The sequence below is a fragment of the Anabrus simplex genome, chromosome 1, assembly GCF_040414725.1.
Source record: "Anabrus simplex isolate iqAnaSimp1 chromosome 1, ASM4041472v1, whole genome shotgun sequence".
Classification (NCBI taxonomy): Eukaryota; Metazoa; Arthropoda; class Insecta; order Orthoptera; family Tettigoniidae; genus Anabrus; species Anabrus simplex.
Genome location: NC_090265.1, coordinates 435204634 through 435222465, shown reverse-complemented (window position 1 = coordinate 435222465; position 17832 = coordinate 435204634). Strand labels below are relative to the sequence as shown.

The window sequence follows — 17832 nt, the reverse complement described above, 5'->3', positions numbered from 1 at the left end:
GCACAAGACCAGTGTGAGAAATGAAGTCCGCTCCCAGTATGATGGGGCAAGACAAGTGCTTAGCCACAAACAGTTTGGTTTTCCATGTGAATTTAAAAATACGAATCTTGACCAATAAGGAACCTAGAATTTCTACTGGGGATGAATTAGCCGAAACATATTGAACAGGAGATGAGGCATAGTCAGGTAGTTTACAAATAGATTTCAATTTAGAATACCATTCAGCCGAAATAATCGAACAAACACTGCCTGAATCTAAGAGAGCTGTTATAGGCTCGTTATTTAGCTCAATCTTAAGAAAAGGAACAGGTGCGGGGAAATCCGCCGCAATCCTAAGACACTCTTTGGGACATTCAAAAGATGCATTTGAAAATTGCTCGTTCCCTGAATTTACAACCTGTTTACTAGGGGCTGAGTCTCGGGAAGATGGATTAGTCGACTCAGCCGAAGCCACTAGTCACTTTTTATTATTGGCATAGGTGGAATTTGCACCAGAAGTTGAGCAGGAGGGGGTGCTATTCGAATTTGGGCAATTCTTGGCGATATGTGAGAAAGCCCCACATTTAAAACAGCCTTGTGATGAACCAGCCCCATTACTTGTCCCACTCGACTTGATCAGTGGACACTTATTGCGCAGGTGGTCAGGCGACCCACAAGCATAACATTTACGAGGGGTGACTGATCGGCGAGGTGGAGGCCGAGTATTACTAAAGGAAGGCGGGGGTTCTTTCGCTACACGCAAAGAATCGGCGTATCTAACTCCTTCCGCTGAGATGGCCAATGCTTCAAGTTCCGAGAAAGTTTGCGGACACGCCGCGAAACACAAATATGACCTGTAGGGTGGCGAAATCCCTTCTACAATAGCTTGTACAATCTGATCCTCAGGGAAATGAAGAGCAAACACCCTAGTATAAAACTTAATGTCCTGTATGAAATCAGCCAAGTTTTCATCCAAGCGTTGTACACGGTAATAGTACTTCTGAATCAGAGATGACCTCGCGCGGGCGGGAATAAAATTTGCAAGCAAGTGTGCATGAAAATCTTCAATAGATGACTGTTCAGCTATGGCTCTTACTATTTTATCAGAGAGAATACCAATAGCATACGGATAGATAATTTGCAAAATTTGACATGGAGAAAGAGAAAAAAACAAGGGCATGATCCTGAAATTCAACTAGAAATCTTAAAAATGAAATTACGTCACTGGTGGTATTAACGGAAAACTTAGAGATACCTCTGAGCAACATTGCCAAGGGATGAGGCAAGCTACTAAACCCGGGTGACATAGTAGGTAAAGGTTTCAATGGCAAGGTAGTTAATTCAGAACGTACATTATTTAATGAGTTACGGCGTTCAGACTCGTCCAATGGGGCAGAGGTTGTTTGAGCAGCAATGGTTTTCCTATTGACTTCTCCCTTATGAGGCTCTTCCTCGCTACCTACATTCACCGTGACGGGTTGATCAGTTTTGGGAGGAACCTCCCCAGTTAACAATTGAGTGATCTTGCTAGATAATTCCGACATATTTTCAAGCAGCGTACTAGCTTCCTTCTTCTGAACGTCATTCAACTTTAGAGACAACAGATCGTTAACTCTATTTGAAAAATGAAACAGCCTAGCTTGCACACGCTTAATTTGATTAGGAGAAGGATCATTTTCATCAAAAAAAACTAACTACAGAAGCTAGCCCAGTAATATTCTCCGTGATCGTGGAAAGAGAGTCATCAATTTCTTTGTCTCCCAAGGTGGGGATGGAAATGGGCAAATCAAGGGACTCTCTAAGCTTGTTGGTGTCTACTGCAACCGTGCCTCCAGATTGCACATTTCTAATAGTTAATTCATATATCAACTCCTCTTTGCGCGAATAGTTAAGATGGAGAACATCGCGAGGGCCGGGCATGATGACAGAACAATTTTTAAATAAAATCAGAAAATTCCAGCAACTGAGAAAATTGTTAGAGTTCGGGACAAACAATGTTTAGCCGTCAAAAGGGGCTAAATTGAGACCCATTCAACCACGCTCTGCTACCACTTGTTACCGAGTTTTTGTGGTAGTTATGCGTGAAAGAAGGTGCGGGGTGGTGAACAGGTCTCAAGCTACTAAAGTAAAATTAATTTAAAATTTAACAAGGTTATATTTTCTTTTCAAAAAAACAAAGAAATAACAAGCATGGCAGGTACAAAGTAGCAAGTCCAAAAGGGTAGTTACAATATTTACAGGATTTGGGCTTCGCGCCCACAATGCTAGGGCAATCAGCTCAGTTTTACCCCGAACACAAGCTTCAACAGAGGGGCAGAAAACCCCATTCATGCCTAGGAGCCCTTGCTCCAATTTACACAGAAAAGCCTCCACGAGGCATACAACACTCAATTTTCAAAAGAGCCACCCGCTCTCAAATTTAAGCCTCTCCCAGGCCACACCAAACTCCACCTTCAAGTTGTCCTCAACGGACGTAAACACAGGGGTAAAATACCCAATCTACTGAGGTCTATTAAATGAAAAGAAGGTTAATTAAATGACCTCTAAAATAACAATTTGAGAGGAGGCAAACTTGCACTCCTAATACACTTTGATTAAGACCTACTTGGCACTAGGCCGTTAATACAAGGGCTAATCCCATACTAAAGAGGTGACTTAAGAAGAGAACAATTGTTTTACGTTAACGAAGAATAGGTTGAGAAAACTGAGTTCACCTCACAACAATATGAGTGGGAGCTCGAGAGGGTTAGCACTCTCTATCCCAGTATGAGCTTTAAAAGAGAATAGATGAAAAGAGTAGTTACATTTTAGGAAAAGGTTACATGGTGGAACGCTTCGAACCCGCCCCGAGAGTTAAACTGCTGAGCTAGCAAAGAAAGAAGTTATTAATCGGCCATTACCGTGTTGTTGACCGCTGCCGAGGAAAGAGGCGCTTCCCGCCCCCTGCTATGTACTTTACACACTGAAAGATGGAACAGAAGTGGCGCAGAGACCCAAAAATCAGCAGTTTATATACTCTCGCGGAAGGTTCTAGGCGTTAGGGGAACGAAAACACCCGCCCACAATTACTTTATTGGCTAGGGTACAGAAACATATCCAAGTTGGGGGAAGATACATCGGATTGGTCGGAAATTACTAAAAGAAATTCGGGATTGGATAAATCTAAAACAAGGGGAAAAAAGAGGGGTATACAGCCAACTTAAACAATAACAGAAAGAAATTTAACAAGAAACAAACTTTTGAAATAAAAATTTCTTCAACAAAATAGTTCTTTGACTCCGCACTAGGGTGCACTATTGTTGATCTTCAGTAGTGTCCTCTAGAAGAGAAAGTTCACACTTCTTACTTCAAGCGAAACAAAAACACATCAAAAATGACACAGTTCAAAAACTCAAAATTTTCCACGTGGTGGCATCTTCTGAGAAGGTAAAGAATTAATAGCGTAGATAAAGTTCAGACTTCCTCCAGCAGAGGAGTTTCAACAGGCGCACATTTTAAATTAGCGGTGTGGAGGTGTACCGCCCGGTACAGGTATAATGGATGATTTTTGCATGTATGGATCTTTCTGCCAAAATTAATTTACTAAAATGTTTGTTGGGAAGAATATATCCAAGTAAATTATGATAGCTGTACACTCTAATGAATTTAATTGACCCACTGCTTTAATATTTTTGTTTTGAAATCCTATGCGTTTGTATGTTCGCGAAACTATCACATCTGAATAACTTGATGCATCTGGGTGACTTGTTTTAACACTTCATTGTGTTCATTGCAGAAAATCATGCTCTGTTTACATAGGTTGTAGAAAATGGAAGGAGAACTTTCAAAGGCTTCGTAGAAATAGGTGAGATGTTCTTTCTCAAGATCAATCCAGAATGATGCTGCATGCGTTGATACGCATGACTTAATAAACATACTGTCACACTGGTCAATAATATTGCAGAAAGCTAAACATGAACCATAACAGAATTATTCTCAGTCGTACGTTATCAGTCATTAATGGTCTTTTACAACAAAGAGATCGCAATTATCTATTCAGCAATAGTTGTTGGACCCATAAACGTCATTTTCATATTGTGAACTGTTGATTTGGTCAACAACTACAACTAAAAATAGAGTATCATTATATTTATTATTATTATTATCATTATTTAAGTTTAAATAATTACTTCTCTGTGATCCCATGAAAGCTTAAGAAAATAGCTTATTTAATGTCGTTAGGTCACCACGTATTTTTTCCTTCAGAAAACAGGAATTGAACCCGCATCCTTGAGATCCGAATTCCGACGTTTCACTGATCTACAGTAGCTCTGTACTAAATATTTGCACCTCATGCACTTTGCGTATTGTAAACTGCACTACGTAAGAGCTGAAAACATTAAGAATATTCCTTTCACTGTGAATATTAATTAATAATAATAATAATAATAATAATAATAATAATAATAATAATAATAATAATAATAATAATAATAATAATAATAATATAATAATAATAATAATAATAATAATAATAATAATAATAATATAATAATAATAATAATAATAATAATAATAATAATAATAATAATAATAATAATAATAATAATAATCATTGTCAAAGTTGCGTTATACTCTACCAGATCAATAACTAGAACTTTAATGGGTGACTAATGGCCGAGTTTTAATTTTTATCGGGTGAAAATCTAAATATCTTTTATGCCTTGACACCAAAAGACGTAAAGAGCTTAGTGGACTTGTTTCCGTCCTTCACGTGTCCGACTACGTCTGTCGGGTTTGAACTCGGGAACTTAGGATCTGGAGTAGACACTCCGCCACAGATGCATAGATTTGTTTAGGCTACAAGAATGAGTAATTAGACCCGCTTAGAAATGAAGCAGATGTGTTTACGGACAAACGAGTGTCATTTCTGAATGTCAGCCTGCTCTACTGTAGTTCAACAGCAATCGAATACCTAGTCGCTTACCTGGACTTTCAACTCAATCTTTAGCCCTTTCGGTTATTATCAGTTTCCCTGTTTCCAATCTTTATTAATTTCCTTTTCGTGTGTTCACTAACTGACGTATGCATAAACCAAGAAAAAAATATTTTTGATTGAGTTAATTCAATGCAGATGCGTATTTTCGTTTTTACAATGATGTATTTTACAATTAGTTTCTGAATATATTGTATTATTATTACTATTATATTATTATTATTATTATTATTATTATTATTATTATTATTATTATTATTATTATTTATTGTCACGGCATACTAATTGAAATTTACATCATCAAACCAGTACATACACCGTGAGTGGAAGCAGAGTCTAACTCATTGGCTGAATGGTCAGCTGTGAGGCTTCCGGTTCAGAGGGTCACGGGTTTGATTCCTCGCAGGGTCGGGTATGTTACTCGCGTCTGATTAATTCTTCCGGCCCGGGGACTGGGTATTTGTGTTCGTCCCAACATTATCCTCTTCATATTCAGACAACACACTACACTACCAACCACCCCCAGAATTGTGATTACATCCCTCCATATAAGGTTGCGTCAGGAAGGGCATACGACTGTAAAACAGGGCCAAATCCACATGTTCGACACAGTTCTCACACGCGACCCCACAGATGTGGGAAAAGCTGTACAAAAAGAAGACTGTGAGTGGAAGCAGTGTTTGAGCATAAGGTACCCTTTACACAAGAATTGCCTCTATGTCCAGTTTTCAAAGCATATCTACAATTCCAGTAACAATTAGTATTAAATATGATAAAAGGACAGTTATTTACTTTCCACTATAATTTACGAAAATAAAAAATGTACATCATGTACGAATGAAGAAAATAGAATAATAACTTGGTAAGGCAGTCCATTAATTTGAATCCCTGTCAAAAAGTAAGTCTTGCATAGACCGAGCTAGACAAAGCAGTGAACAAACAGCTCGAATTAACCCAAACCCACAGGCTAATTTACCTATTTTAGAGTGTAACACATGGATTCTTTTTGTGAACATTTCAGCACCATTCCTAGCCACGGATGATGGGTACGTCTGGTTTCCACAGATCGGCCACTACAAACTTCATATAACGCCTGTGAAATGGAACCAAGCTCTGTTGGCCTGCCAGAAAGAAGGAGCACACCTGGCCATAATCAATTCCGAACTTGAGGCAGAAGCTCTAGCAAAATTATTTGCCCAGCATCCCACCATACCAGGGGCTAGTTACAACTACATTGCATATTTGGGATTCAACGATTTTGCTAAAACGGGATCATTCGCCACAATTTTTGGTGAGTATTAAATCTTTCGTCACCGTAAAGTTCAGCTCATGAGAGAGAAATTATAATTACTCTACAACGTACTCGAGCTTCATGCTTACAAGTTAGTATGGTTACAACAAATTCAGGACCACTCTTCTCGTTAAAATCATAAAGATTCGTGAAATCTTTGGATGATGTTGAATAGATTTTGCTTGGTAAAGCTTAAGAGTCAAGCTTTTGTTGTGGATATTCAATAACATCATAATTTAAAGTTCCAAAATATAACAGTTTATATTTTTCCTTGTAGATTTAAGTAATTTTAATGTCCCCTTTGATTGATTGATTGATTGATTGATTGATTGATTGATTGATTGATTGATTGATTGATTGATTGATTGATTGATGGATTGATTGATTGATTGATTGATTGATTGATTGACTGATTGATTGATTGATTGATTGATTGATTGATTGATTGATTGATTGATTGATTGATTGATTGATTGATTGATTGATTGATTGATTGATATCAAACCTGTAAAAATATACATTATTTGGCGAAGAGCGAACTCATTCGTTAATCATACTTCTAAAAGAGCTAAGTCCAAAATGCTAGAGTGATATCTTACAACGCAACTCATTCTACGGCTTCATATCACTTCCAAATTTAGGTCAAACATATTTATTACTGTGAGTTTTGTACTTTATATCAGAAACTTTAACCGATAGATAATATTTTAAACAGTATTTAATTGTTGCTGCTCATAACTAATGCCTCAGATGGTTGTACACATATATTCACATTTGCCTCAAAAATATAAAAGTGTTAAAATTAACATTAAAACAATATTTCAATGTTTTTTTTTTTTGCTAGTTGCTTTACGTCGCACCGACACAGATAGGTCTTATGGCGACGATGGGATAGGAAAGGCCTATGAGTTGGAAGGAAGCGGCCGTGGCCTTAATTAAGGTACAGCCCCAGCATTTGCCTGGTGTGAAAATGGGAAACCACGGAAAACCATCTTCAGGGCTGCCGATAGTGGGATTCGAACCTACTATCTCCCGGATGCAAGCTCACAGCATTTCAAAATTTTAATAATAATAATAACAATAATAATAATAATAATAATAATAATAATAATAATAATAATAATGTTATTTGCTTTACGTCCCACTAACTACATTTTAAGGTTTTCGGAGACGCCGAGCTGCCGGAATTTAGTCCCGCAGGAGTTCTTTTACGTGCCAGTAAATCTACCGACACGGGGCTGTCGTATTTGAGCACCTTCAAATACCACCGGACTGAGCCAGGATCGAACCTGCCAAGTTGGGGTTAGAAGGCCAGCGCCTTTCAAAATTTTACTCTTGCATTAATTATGTTTCTCTGTTCATTTAGAAATCAATATTTCCTTCAGTCCATTCTTCTTGGCCTTGGAAAGTGACACTGCTGTATTTAAACTTTGTAGGAGGGTAGACAGAATGATTTTCATATTTACTATAGGGTCAAAATCTTTGCATATTATGACGTGATAACATCGTACAATTTGGTCTGTCGGTATGGGTGCAGGCTAAAACATTTGGCGTAAAGGAATTCGGGAAGAGTCTTAAGTCTTCGTAGGACAGGGAGATATTGACGAATTTAGATTTAGGTGTCAGTATTGAAACCGTACAGTGTCCTGTACAGCTCATTGGAATTATAGGTGCCTTTCTACTTCATTAAAATCACTCCTGAAGGTCTCGTCATTGGTAGCAGTATGGGCGATGGGGATCGAGCGGCGTCCGGCCACAATGGAACCCGCGAAAGAGCGCCTGGAAAACAAAGGGAAGACAGAGCATGAGCCAAGCCCCCGCGGAAATACCCTCTCAACTTGCAGAGGGAGCTAGAAGAGGACGCGATGCTGGAGTAGTCAGATACGCCCCGAGGTGTGGCTTAGCTTCCCAGAGTTCCAAACTAACATAAGGAACTTCCGGTTTTTTATGCACTTGTTACGGGTGCCAACGTCGGATTTTGGCGCGTAAAAATGGGATGATATTTTGATCCAGACATAGGAAAATTATGTGAGACACACCAATGAATAGAGCTGAATTTTCTGCGTTTCCCAGACTAAAAATATGTAATAATTTATTCAGGGGAAGAAATGAGGTCACCTGTTGTCCAGATGTAACATATTGCTAACACATGTGAATACAACAGCGTCACCCAAGCTAAGAGTCGCGCTCAAAGATGACTCCACCCCCCAAGGGACGCTAATGAATTAATCAAAGGCGGGAAGCAAATTGCATAAAAACTGCCGATCGTAGGTCCAGCACGCCTTGCTCAAATGAAAGAGGAGATAGAGGGCTACAAGATGCACTATTTAAATGTCTTCAATTCTTGGTATGAAAGGAGCTCTTGTTCTTAATGAACCGTGAACGTTTACGCCCCCAGGCTTCCGGCGGGGAAAATAATATAGGCTGGGCTGGCCATCGCAGAGGACAGTTCTTTGCGGGTCGTTGAGAAGGGACACTGTGTCCCGCGGTGCTCCAGTTTTACAGTCCGAACCCATTGACCGCTTACTAAGAGTGTTATTGTGTCCATCGCCGCTGTGAAGTACAAAGCCTCTGTGAAGTGTAACGGGAGGCCAAACGAGCCTAGGTGAATTGTCTCTGTGCCGCGTGTCAAACTAGTTAACCCGCGAGCATAATTTACAAACGAGTAGCGGAAGACGGCTGGGACAGTGCCGGCTGTAATGAGTCAGTGAAATTCATAATTTGGTATCACCCAAAGTGTTACTCTGAATCAGGGTGCTCGAGTCTCGTGAGCCACCCGATCCCTGCTGTGAACGCGCCCGCCGTGATTTGAAAGACCGGCTTATTCGTGGTGTAAACTCTGGAAATAGAGGCCGTGTGACGAGTGGTGAAGTGTTACCCATTTTGGATTACTGTAAGATTTCAGCTGTGAACGAGTTCCCCAGGATGTCGGACTTGTATGGACCAGGGATGAAGGACTGCACGCCCGCCACCAGCGCCGAGGTCATGCAGGAGTAAACTCCACCATGGGTCTCCCGTGGAAGGAAAAACAACGGCCACCAAACAGATGAGTGATGTCCAAATCTAATTTCCTAAGCATGATAATGTAACCGGGGATAGGGTTAGCTTTCTTTTGTAAATATCTAAATGTTGTAAGATAATGCATGTCCAAATATGGAAATTTTATTGATCTTTATAATGTTGAAGTAAAATTCAAGGAAGCTGAAATTCCCGGACGACTCATCTTTTTCTTAATGATTAGCTTATCGTGAGGGTTATATTTTTAGTAATATGTAGAATGTCCTAGCAAATATGGGAACAAGGTTAGGAGAATATTTGAGTTCCCCTTAGGGGTGGCTGGAACAATAATGCTGGCGAGCAGGGAAAACCATGTCAAAATGTTGGTAGTTACTGTCCCACGTGGCTGTCGTATATGCCGGGGAAACTCATGGGTCAGTCAGACAATGCATGCCTAGCTTACACATATAATCAGTGCATGTACAGCAAGAGAGAAGATATCCCGACCGGGAGAGGTATATGCTGTGTATTTAGGTAGGTGTGAGGGACCATGTGCAAGTCTCCCGTGATTTTTTTTGATTAATTGGCCAGAATGGTTTGGAGTGTTTTTTTTAATCTATAGCCGGGGTGAGACATAGAGGCAGGAGTCCCTAATCTTTGGTCAGATGTATATTTCCTGTGCGAGGAACGAGGAGTATGGAAAAAGTGTACTGAGGAGTCATGAGAGCCCTATGCCCAAGGGAATAAGATACGCTATATGAGACGTCATGAGAGGGCCGAATGCCCGAGGAATTTACGATGAGATGAGTTAGAAGTGATGGTGCCCACAGTCGGCGTTCAGCGGTAATAATGAGAAGGGAGAGAATAAAAGAGTATTTCATGGGAATTCTACGATAAAATGAATAAACAAATGAAGTGGGCCATGGATATATGTCCCCGAGATGAGAAGGGTGGACGTGTGAGGGAGAGAAGAATCTGGCGTGGCCAATGAATGAGAAATGGTCGTGCGAGGTGAATGGCCGCCCTTCTTTTTTTGTATGAGAGTTTGGCTCTCGCCCTGCTGACAGAGGGATCCCGCTGTACTATTGTATTAAGACTTGGGGCTCTGGGTCTTCACCGTGCTCTTCTGTTTGGTTTAAATGGCTTAGCGAAGAATACTTATATAATGATATTATCACGCTGATTTTGAAGGTATTTAATAAATGAGTAGGGATCTCCCCCAGATATCCGGTGATATGAGACTGTAGTTAGTCTACGGATTTTCAGAAATCCACAGTACCTCTCGGTCGGGAGTCGGCCAGTTCGACCCTGGATTATGATGGCGCCCTTGAGCGAGCTGCTCCAAGCTTGTGCCTAGGGCCGGAGACAGTGATAACCATGCTGTTTCTTTCTAGGAATGGCTCTCCGTTATGCATGAAGTGTATATATATACTAGCAAGATACCCGTGCTTCGCTACGGTATTATACTGAAATTTATAATTGAATGCTTATTGTTTTAGATATATAATCCGCCGAAATTCGCGATCTGACACGTTCTCTGCGAGAATCCACCAAAATTCCCGATCTATTATTTTACGGCACGTTTCCTCCCATTTTTAAATCTTCCTTTCCAGCAATCGATTTCGTACTTCCCGAGTTAGGCTCAGGTATTCCTCCAGGTCAGTTGGGTCCGTACATCTTTGCCATCTTTTCCTATGATATTTTTAATACGGATATAATCCTTCAGGAGATCCGGCGTGCTGTCATACTGGGTGCCTTGGCGGCACTGAACCCGCGACCGGACTGCATTCTTAGTCATTACCCGCCCAGGAGCCGTTTCCATCGCGGTCCGCAATTTGACGACGGTCCGGAATATTATTATTATTATTATTATTATTATTATTATTATTATTATTATTATTATTATTATTATTATTATTATTATTACTATTATGTGTTGCTGGAATGGCTGATGACAGGGAAAACCGGAGTATCCGGAGAAAAACCTGTCCCGCCTCCGTTTTGTCCAGCACGAATGCCACATGGAGTGACCGAGATTTGAACCACGGAACCCAGCTGTGAGAGGCCGGCGCGCTGCCGCCTGAGCAACGGAGGATCCTTATAAGTACATTAATAACAGTAAAATCAATTGGTCTCACCTCCTTCTACACCCAACCGCCGTTAAGTTTATTTACAGCCACCCCCCCCCCCTGAAAAAGAATTAAAAGGATGCTTGTTTCTTTATGTTTAAGGGAGATTCCAAACACCAATGTTCACGTCTATTACCTTCAGTTTTGAGATATAAGTATCCACATAAAAATAATTTACTTTTTTTCATTTCATTTCACAATAATCTCTCCTCCCCCTAAATGAATTTTCCCGCAAAAAAGTACTTGTTTCTTTAATAGCAAAGGATCTTCTAAATACAAATTATCACGACTCTAACTTCTTCAGTTTTTGATTTATGTGTCCTCATGAAAGGAATTCAACTCCTTTACACTCCCGCCCTCCAAGATGGTTTCCCCACCAAAACGCCTTTTTCTTTGTTTTTAAAGGAGAACCAAATACGAATTTTCACGTCTGTAATAACTTTAGTATTAGATTTATGTATTCTCATACAATTAAGTCAACTAATGTTTCAATTCTTCCCCCCCCCCCTTCATTGGATTTTCCGAGAATACGTGTTTCTTTACTTTTAAAGCAGATTGCAAATATCAAATTTCACGTCTGTAACATCTTCATTTTTGAGATATCAGTAGCCTAATTAAAAGAATTCATCACCATTTTCAGTCACTTTTACCCCCCCCCCCGCCCTCCACCCAAGTGGTATTTCCGAAAACTAAAAATACGCTTTTCTTTATGTTTAATAGAGATAAAAAAATGCCATTTTTCACTTCTGTAACATGTTAAGTTTTTTAGATATCCGTAAAAATTCTCATTTTAAAATTTCACCCCTTTTGGGTTCCCCTTAAGTAGAGTTTCCAAAAACAAATAACCTATATTTCTTTACATTTACAGGAGATTTACACCCACTTTTTACGTCTGTAACATTTTACGATTCCAAGATATTCTGTAGATATAGTCTTTCAAAAAATTCACCCCAATTTGTCACTCCTGTTTAACCGCCATTAATTGGCTTTTCCAAAAACTAAAAAATACGTGTTTCTTTATTTTTAAAGGTAATCCCATATGCGAATTATCAGTTCTGTAATATCTTTCGTTTCTGAGGTATGTGTATCCTCATTAAAGGCATTCAACCCATTTTTCACCCTTTTACACCCCTCCTATTAGGACTTACTGGAAACAAAAAATACGTGTTCCTATATTTTTAGAGGAGATTCTAACCACCAATTGTTACATCTGTAAATTTTAAAGTTTTAAGATGTAGACACACTCATTTTAAAAAATTCACCCCCGTTTTCACCCCCCAATATTTGGATTTTCCAAAAACGAAAAAATACCTGTTTCTTTACTTTTAAAGTAGATCCAAAATACCAATTTTCAGGTCTGTAATATCTTCAGGTTCTGAAATATAAGTATCCTCATGAAAGGCATTCAACCCATTATTCACCCTTTTACACCCTTCCTATTGGGATTTTCCGAAAACAAAAGAATACGTGTTTCTTTATTTTTAAAGGAGATTCTAAATACCAATTTTACATCTATAAACTTAAAAAGTTTTGAGATATAGATACACTCATTTTAAAAAAATCACCCCCTTTTCAACCCCCCCCCCCATAATTGTATTTTCCACAAACAAAAAATACGTGTTTATTTTTAAAGGAGATCCCAAACACCAATTTTCAGGTCTGTAATATCTTCAGGTTCTGAAATATAAGTAGACTTATGAAATGCATTCGACCCCTTTTTCAACCTTTTCCACCCTTCCTATTAGGATTTTCCGAAAACAAAATATACGTGTTTCTTTATCTTTAATGGAGATTCTAAATACCTATTTTTACACCTATAACCTTTAAAAGTTTTGAGATATAGATACACTCATTTTAAAATATTACCCCTTTTTTACCCCCCTTAATTGGGTTTTCCAGAAACAAAAAAATACGTGTTTCTTTATTTTTAAAGGAGATCCCAAACACCAATTTTCAGGTCTATAATATCTTCAGTTTCTGAGATATAAGTAGCCTCATTAAAGGCATTCAACCCCTTTTTCACCCCTTTTCACACCTCCTATTGCGATTTTCCGAAAACAAAAAAATACGTGTTTCTTTATTTTTAATGAAGATTCTAAATACCAATTTTTACATCTGCAAACTTTAAAAGTTTGGAGATATAGATTCACTAATTTTAAAAATTCACCCCCTTTTCACCCTCCCATTAATTAGATTTTCCAAAAACAAAAAAATACGTGTTTCTTTATTTTTAAAAGAGATCAAAAGTACCAATATTCAGGTCTGTAATATCTTCAGTTTCTTAGATATAACTACCGGTATCCTGATTAAAGGCATTGAACACATTTTCCCCCCATTTTCACCCTTTTTCACCCCTCCTATTGGGATTTTCTGAAAACAAAAAAATACGTGTTTCCTTATTTTCAAAGATGATTCTAAATACCAATTTTTACATTTGTAAACTTTTAAAGTTTTGAGATATAGGTGCACTCATTTTAAAATTTCACCCCCCCTTTTCACCCCCTTAGCAAAGGAATATCCAAAAATCCTCTCTTACGAGCACCTACATCTTAATATGAACATATCCCCAAAAATTCATTTCATTATGTCCAGTAGTTTTGGCTCGGCGATGATGAATCAGTCAGTCAGTCAGGACAAGCTATTTTATATATATATAGATATATATATATATATATCTGTGTATGTTTCGTAATTATGTGTATATATTTTTTTTTAAGTTCAAACAGAACCTTTGTTCAGCGTTGACTGGTCTTGGTGACAGATGAAGGAGTCCGGGGTTTAGCTAAATGGTATGTGTGTTTGTGTATCATGCAAATGTTTCTTTTAATATGGTAATTATGTAGCGTAGGCCCCGGTTATTTTCGTGCTAAGAACAGGAAGTAATATGTGAGTAGGGACATCAGATCATCTCACGGTGTGATCGACAGAATAATATAAAAATGTCATGAACGGTCTGAACTAATGAGGAAAGATGAACGATAGCAATCGCGAAACCTCAATCACACCGTTATGCAGACGACGCCCATGGGCGATTCATTTGTTTAAAGTGATCATTATTTTCTTTTCCTCCCATATGCGGAGAGTTCATTGTATAGAGCTGTATCAATTTCTTTAATATGTCATATTTGAATAAATTAGTATTCGTAACCCCTATTTTATGATTCTTGTCATTTGTAGCAGTGCTAAGCAGTATCCAGTAGGCATTTGAACCCAGAGATCCTACTTTCATATTATATACATAAGGCTCCATCTTAAGTATTTGTTTTTCTTCTTTCTTTCGAACGTACCACTCCCCAAGTGCTCAGGCTGCCGGGCAAGCACAGAAAGTAGGAAGGGGAGCGCCCCCGCTCTTCAATCCAATCTCATCCGTAGGTGTTTATCCCGTTACGTGGAGGCATTCTTATGCGTGGGTCATCCATTCGAGGCCCGTAGTATGTCGCTTCTTCATTTACATTAAACACTTTACACTACCAAATACCACAGAAACACGCAAAGACGAATGCATCCCTTCACTGAGGGCTGGCGTAAGGAAGGGCATCAATACTTGAAACTTGACTTAATGGAGTGTCCACCCCGATAATTCAAAAAGACACAATTCGAAAGGGGCTGTATCGGGGTTGCGATTGTAAGTTTTGACGTACAATATGTACCACCTGCAAGGTATTGTCGAAATAAGGTGCATAGTATGTGTTTGAAATGGTGGTGTAGACATGTTATTTCTTAAACAAATTTACATAGGTTCACGGCCGTTGGCTCTAAATTATTTTCCACCGCCCGGGAGTAGATGTGCTCGGCGCGAAACTCACCTCACGACACTCGGTCACGACGCAACAGATTGGTGATTTTGGACTCTTCAGAATTATGACAAACTGCTCTGTCCCACTTAGTGCGCTTTCGATCATATTGAAGCTATTTGTTATCCATTTGTCACGACATTTTACGAAAGAAAGAATTGTTTCGCACTTCATGGCACCACAATTATCTCAAATTTACACTATTTCTTTTTTATTTTTATGTATATATGTATAACCTTCTGAGACAATTCAAACAACACCTCATACTACGCCGCAATGCATACCTGCACTATTTCTCGCGCGGCATGAGATTTTAGTACCTGAAGATGGTAGCACTATTGCATACCGATGTCAGACTCTTGTTGCTAGATAACTGCATTGACCCTTCCTCTTTAAAATGCTGTGTTGTCTAGAAATGGCTTCGTTTTGAAAACTTTCATGTTTAGAGATAAATATATATATTATTATTGGGTTCATCTCAAAATTTGCGTTGCGGAAGCTTGCGTCACAAAATGTGTGACGGTAGTGTAACCCTAGCAACGGTAGGTATGGATGGACGGCCATACAAGGTTACCTAGCAACCGTGTTCTAAGGTTGGTGGTCATCCTAAATTAATAACGGTTGATGGATGGCCATGACCGAGAGACATAGTTATGATCATTGATTTACGCAAAGAGAAAAGTTATTTTATTTTGTAACGCTCACCGATCCAAGTACTGTTCCGAAACTATACGCGTATTCTAAGACGCGGTGTCCTTGCCAAAGTTTGGCGACGCCCTTTGGAGCTGCGGCGCACCCTTTGGGAACCACTAATTTAATATAATGTTTATAGGATTAGTATGAAATAAATTGAAACATACGTTCATTGTATTCATTGTTTCCTTAGACGCGACCCCATGTTTCCAGTTGGTCTGAGTGTTAAATTAGCATAAAGAGTTGCACTTCAAAATAAGATACTGATAATGGAGCCGCTGTGAATGATTCTGCTTTCACATTCTCTCAGGGAATACTTTACTAGAATTAAACTGTTTTTTTTCTGCATAATATTCCGATCTCTGTTCTAGGTCAGCCGTTGTCAGAGACTGGCTACATGAAATGGGGCCGAGGTCAGCCTAGTGGAGGACAGCATTGTGGTGCTTTGTCCAGAGATGTCGCAATGCTCTTTGATGAGAGCAAAGTGGTGCTTAATGACGTTTGGTGTGAAGAAAAACTTGCTTTCTTTTGTGAGAAGTAATAATATATTATAGTTCATTTACAAATAAGTCTTATATGACTGGTTGAAAAAATATACTGTACTGAATTAATGAGGAAAATAGAACTGTGAGTATTAAGAAAATAAAGATTGATAAGTGTCAAAAGAACTTGATATATACTGTCATACATCCAGACATGGAGAGTTAACTTTACTTCCCTCACTTGTAGTTGCAGAACTTCGCTCACGTCAAACAAAACTATCCGAAACGGATAAATGAAAGAAGTCACTTTTAGCCTTTAACTGATATACAGTAACCATATAAATAAAATGGTAAGAGTCGTGTGTCTGTACATTTGTAATTCCGGCAAAATGTCTTGACAATTATTCATTTCATACATAATACTGATCACTTTGGTGTCTGTTTGACTGGTTATGTTCCCAAAACTGCTGGAAAACGGCTGAAAATATGCCAACCAAACTCTGCATTTGGAATCTACCTATTCTGGGTTGTGTTCGTCAGGAACGTATGACTTGAATTATCGCTTGGAGCAGAGATTTAAAATAATATCAAAACGATTGTTCTTAAATATCTTCGCCAATAATAGGCCCATCAAAATATATAGATCATGTAACTAAAGCGCTAGAATAAAACTTATGATCGTTTATGCCGTATTTATTCTACGACGGATAACGGAGACATTTACGAAATAGTATTTTTAGTCCCTTGAGACTACATTCTGTAAGTGAGAAGCAGAAGCAATTCCGCTCAAGTCTGGACAATAAACTGTACCTTACTATACATTTAGAAATCTTACTCATTACGACTGTATTTGGTTCAGCTTTGCCATACTTCACACTTTTGCCACGTGTATGGGTGGAAACTATTATCAACAATGGGTGTGATGTTTGGGACATCACTGCATGTTTTCAATTATTGAACTATATAATTAATTGATAAGAGGTATATATTTAATCACTGATAGGTCATGTTTAAATTACTATGTATATATATTGGGTTTTTATCATCCATTTCAATCATCATTTAATTTCTTTGTATCGCGGCTATAACGTATTCTGAACGAACAAATTATTGGGTAAAGTATTTCAACATCATTCATATTAATAACTTGCAGTAAATTTTCCAGTAGCCGTTGTGAGGTGACCAGAGTCAGCAGGCTAATTTCAGCCCATTTCCTGGAAATGTACGTCATCTAGGTTACGGGAGACCTCACCCTCTCCACCTCATGAAGAGACAGTTGATACATTATAAAGGCCCACTTTTCAAACTGCGCTACCTAACGCTTTATTTCAGCGGGAAAGTTCAGCCTATGTGAATGAACGTAATGAAGCAACGTGATGGATTCACAGCAATACATAGGAGCAGGGATGAGACCTCGAATCTTACTGGACCATGTGATATGGCTGATGGAAGGAGACTTTTGAACCTATATACGTCGTAGACAAGAGCTGGG

At 38.7% G+C, this 17832-nt stretch overlaps 1 protein-coding gene across 1 annotated transcript in view; it reads left to right on the top strand.

The window, feature by feature from the left end:
• Positions 1–16520, top strand: part of LOC136867026 (hemolymph lipopolysaccharide-binding protein) — a 34486-nt gene extending 17966 nt beyond the window's left edge. The window contains exons 4-5 of the mRNA XM_067144126.2: positions 5976–6245; positions 16230–16520. Coding sequence (XP_067000227.2) covers positions 5976–6245; positions 16230–16399 — 440 coding nt within the window. The 3' untranslated portion in view covers positions 16400–16520. The remainder of the gene's footprint in view (positions 1–5975; positions 6246–16229) is intronic.
• The last annotated feature ends 1312 nt before the right edge of the window (positions 16521–17832 follow it).